Below are 4,006 nucleotides of genomic sequence, written 5' to 3' on the forward strand. Positions count from 1 at the left end.
TGGGTCTCCAGGTGTGTGTGTGTGTGTGTCTGTCTGTCTGTCTCTGGTGGGTCTCCAGGTGTGTCTGTGTGTGTGTGTGTCTGTCTCTGGTGGGTCTCCAGGGGTGGGTGGGTGGGTGGGTGGGTGTGTGTGTGTGTGTGTGTGTGTGTGTGTGTGTGAGAGAGACTGAGCCAGACCCAGGATTGGCTTTGTCTTTGCTGAAGGGCTTATGCTCAGTGCCAGTGATGACCGAGTTGGGGGAGGAGCCAGTGAGGGGTGTAGATACCAGGTCTCTGCTCTCTGGAAAAGGTTGATCTGAAGGCCTGCAGCCAGCTTGGCAGGCTGGGGTGAGCGTGTGGATACCGGTCAGGGTCAGTCTGCTGGGCTTAGGGCAAGCGCCTCCCCTACCTGGCCTGTCTTCTGCAGGACCCAAGGGACTGGCCTGGCCCACTCCCCAGAACGGCCTCAGCCCCTCTGCTGCTCTGACGCCCCTGCCGGGAAGGGCCTAGCGGCCCGGCTGATGCCGGTGCGGATGCCGAGGCGCTGGGCTGGGCTGTAGGCGCTGCCGGCTCTAACACAGGTCTGTGAAGTTCCTTGACTCCAGCACCTAGCTATACGCAGAATGGCATTTTGCACATGCTGGACAGAAATAAGAGGATCAAACCCCGGCCAGAAAGGTTCCAGAACTGCAGAGACCTGTTTGATCTGATCCTCACCTGTGAAGAGAGAGTGTACGACCAGGTGGTGGAAGGTAAGGACGCGGACTGGGCGCACCCTGCGCACCTGCTGCCGCCCTGCCTGGCGCGGGCTTGCGGGGTGCTGGGCGGGTAGCGGAGCGCATTCCAGGGCGGCTGGGCTGCCTTGCACACTGCTCCCGTTTCCTGGCGAGGGGCTGGCGAGGGGCTCCCGGCATGTCTGGTGGCTCCAGTGGGCAGCGGAGAGTCGAGTGGGCAAGGCCGTGGTGGAGGTGGATGGGGCCCTCCCTCCTCCCTGGACCCCAACCTGCGTGGCCCACCTGAGGCCGGAGGGGAGGTGGGAGGTTGTGGCCTTTGGCTGCCCGTGTTTGCTGGAGCAGAACCGCCTGCGTTGGCTGACAGCATCATGGTCTCTGGGGCGCGTGATGAGCGTGTGTGAAACAAGGAGCAGGGGCCTGGTGCTCGGTGAGTGACACCATGTGGCCAGGTCGTTGAGGAGGACCACGCCCGGGTCTCCTTGTAGCCCACCATGCTTGGTGTGTGTGTCCTGGGGAAGCAGGCGCTTGGGCCTGGTTTATTCCCCAGAGGCAGCGTGCACTTGGCGTCCTGCGCCCTGGCTCTCTGGCCTCTGATGGCTGTGTCCTGTCCCCATTAGATCTGAACTCCAGAGAGCAGGAGACCTGCCAGCCGGTGCACGTGATCAATGTGGACATCCAGGACAACCATGAAGAGGCCACCCTGGGGGCGTTCCTCATCTGCGAGCTGTGCCAGTGTGTGAGTAGCCCGTGCCCTCCTGTCCCCTGCTCTGGCCCAAGAGTCCAGGTCTGCCTCACCCGGGGCCCCAGGGAGCAGGTTCTGCGATAGGGACATGACCAGGACCGCCTTCTCCAGACACAGGGTTTTACCAGGAAAGTGGCTGTCACGTGATTCGATTCACATCCGGGTTATTTTCAAATGTTAAAATCCAAGTAAATGCAGAAGTGCCCACAGACCTGTGGATCAGCTACACGGCTTTGGCTTGAGAACTCGCCTCTGTGCCTTTTGTTGGGTCGACGGGAGTGAGGCGCCTGCTCAGCATCCGGCTGCCACGGAGATGGCCGTGCGTGCCCACCGGGGACCCTCTGTCAGAACCCCCCAGCGTCGAGCAGAGCCTGGGGGCCCCCGGAGATGCTGTCAGCGCTCTGTGGACGCTGTAGGTCCTCCTCTCTTGACCCTGAGGACCTGTCAGTCCTTGGCCTTCCCAAGTGGCCCTGGGCAGTCCTCCCTTGTGTGGAAACACCCGGGGCCCTTGTGGCCACTGTGCGGCTATGCTCAAGAGCGAGACCCTCCCTCTCAGAGGTGACAAGAGGACCCATCCCAGGGAAAACCCATGAGCCTTGTCCTGTTTTCTGCCCATGAGCCGGCATTCAGGTCAGCTGGCTAGGAGTGACAGAAATGAGGAGACAGGTGGCTTAACCGAGAAGTGCAGAGACTGGTGGGCCTGGCCTGGCTTCCAGTGTGAGGGGCCCCGGGCCTGGTCCCTTGTTCCACCCAGCACAGCCTCTGTCCCCAGCACGGCCATCGTGCAAGAGAAAGGGCCGAAGGGGACCATGTGTCCCAGAAGCTGCACGTGGAACTTCCACTCGGGTCACCCTGACCAGAGGTGGGGTCCAGAGGGCCTCACGTCAGAGAGGCGCTGCTTACAGGCCAGGGCGTGGGCCGCCCCCCAGACTGTCCGCCGGCAGCACCTACTTCTTCAGAGCAGGGGCTCCCCGGAGGGCATCTGGCCTTATCTGCACACATTTATGGCACTCACAACTGGAAGGGACCCTAGTGACAGCTAATGGGTGGATGCCACAGATGCCCCAGCGCCCTGCCGTGCACGGGACACCACCCCTGCAGAGCGTGGGCTGGCTTTGGCCAGTGCTGAGTGACTGGGCGAGTGACCACCTTACAGAGTGGGGACAGCGGCGGCAGTGAGATTCCTTAGTTCGTGTACTTGGGACACCTGTGGGCAAGCCTGGTGGGCTGCAGCAGGGGGAGGCCCCTGCAGGGGCGAGGGCTGTGAGTGCGTTTCCAGGGCACAGGTCGGCGGCGGGGCGGGGGGCCGGCCCCCGCTCAGGCGCTCGTGGCTCCCCGCAGATCCAGCACACGGAGGACATGGAGAACGAGATCGACGAGCTGCTGCAGGAGTTCGAGGAGAAGAGCGGCCGCGCCTTCCTGCACACGGTCTGCTTCTACTGAGCCGCCGCCGCGGCCGCGCTTCCCCCGGTTACTACTGTCTCCTCCCTGGTTCTCTGTTTCTACTTCAGGTGACGGCAGCAGCGCCCAGCAATCTGTACTGACGGAAAGATGCACAGAAACACCGCATTAAAAACATCCAGTTTTCCTTTCCCACTTTCACTTATGAGTGGGATGTCAACGATGAAGCTTGCTTTCTTTACCCAAAAACATAAATGGCGGTTTATAGTACATTTTCCCCATACGTTTGTGGCTCTCACTGTGGTTCCTTCCCCTGCGCCCCCCAGACTCGCTCCAATGTACAGATAACCTGGACGAAGCCATAGGCTCCTGCCAGGAAAGAACCTGCAGTCATCCAATAAACAGATGCCGCTGGCTGCCTTTGCTTTGTCCTGAGCTGCCCACCCAGCCTGCCCCTGCGGTCCCCGAGGTGGGGCGCCCTGCGGGACCACAGCCTGGCCCCCTGGCTGGACCCTGAGGTCCTGCTACCCACGAGGACTGGCAGCAGGACGGACGGGGCCCTTCCCCCACGCCGCCTCCTGGGGCTGAGATCAGTGGTCCCTGTGACCCGCTGGACCTCCACGGCTGTGGAAAACCCCGGGCCCCCATGGGGAAATGGTAGGGGGCCCCCCGCATCCCTGGGCAGCCTGAGCGCAGCCGCCGACACTGGCCTGGGCTTCCGCGATGCTCAGGCCCGTGCCTGATGCGGACTCTTCAGGGAAGATAGGGCTGAGGTGGGACCTGCCACCACTGTGGGGCGCCCTTTGGTCCTTGCTGGGCCATGTGGCTGTGGCTTTGGAGTGACCTCCCTGGCTGCTCCCCAGCGGCCCTGCAGGGTCCTCCACCAGAGGCCGGTACCTGCTGGAGGAAGCCAGGTGCCAACCAACCTGCCTGCGGCCCTGCGGCCCGCGAGGACGGGTCTTCAGCTGAGCGCTGTTGGGGAGGGTCCGGGAGGAACCCCAGGGCCCTCCCCAGAGCCGCCTGGTCCGGCCGGGACGTGGCCGGGGGTCCAGGGCCGGGACTGGCCAGATGGGGACGAGATCCCGCCCTGCGGTCCCCGGGGAGGGGTCCGGCCGGCGGCGCGGGGCGGGGCGGGCGGGCGGCGCGGCCCC

The 4,006-nt window shown here is 63.6% G+C and overlaps 1 protein-coding gene across 1 annotated transcript in view; it reads left to right on the plus strand.

Annotated features, from left to right (window-relative positions):
* The window catches only part of SSU72 (SSU72 homolog, RNA polymerase II CTD phosphatase), a 20,157-nt gene extending 16,882 nt beyond the window's left edge, over positions 1–3,275 (plus strand). The window contains exons 5-7 of the mRNA XM_029945947.1: positions 591–730; positions 1,330–1,448; positions 2,796–3,275. Coding sequence (XP_029801807.1) covers positions 591–730; positions 1,330–1,448; positions 2,796–2,897 — 361 coding nt within the window. The 3' untranslated portion in view covers positions 2,898–3,275. The remainder of the gene's footprint in view (positions 1–590; positions 731–1,329; positions 1,449–2,795) is intronic.
* Positions 3,276–4,006: the final 731 nt, after the last annotated feature.

This window comes from Suricata suricatta, chromosome 8 (assembly GCF_006229205.1).
Source record: "Suricata suricatta isolate VVHF042 chromosome 8, meerkat_22Aug2017_6uvM2_HiC, whole genome shotgun sequence".
In the NCBI taxonomy this organism is placed as follows: Eukaryota; Metazoa; Chordata; class Mammalia; order Carnivora; family Herpestidae; genus Suricata; species Suricata suricatta.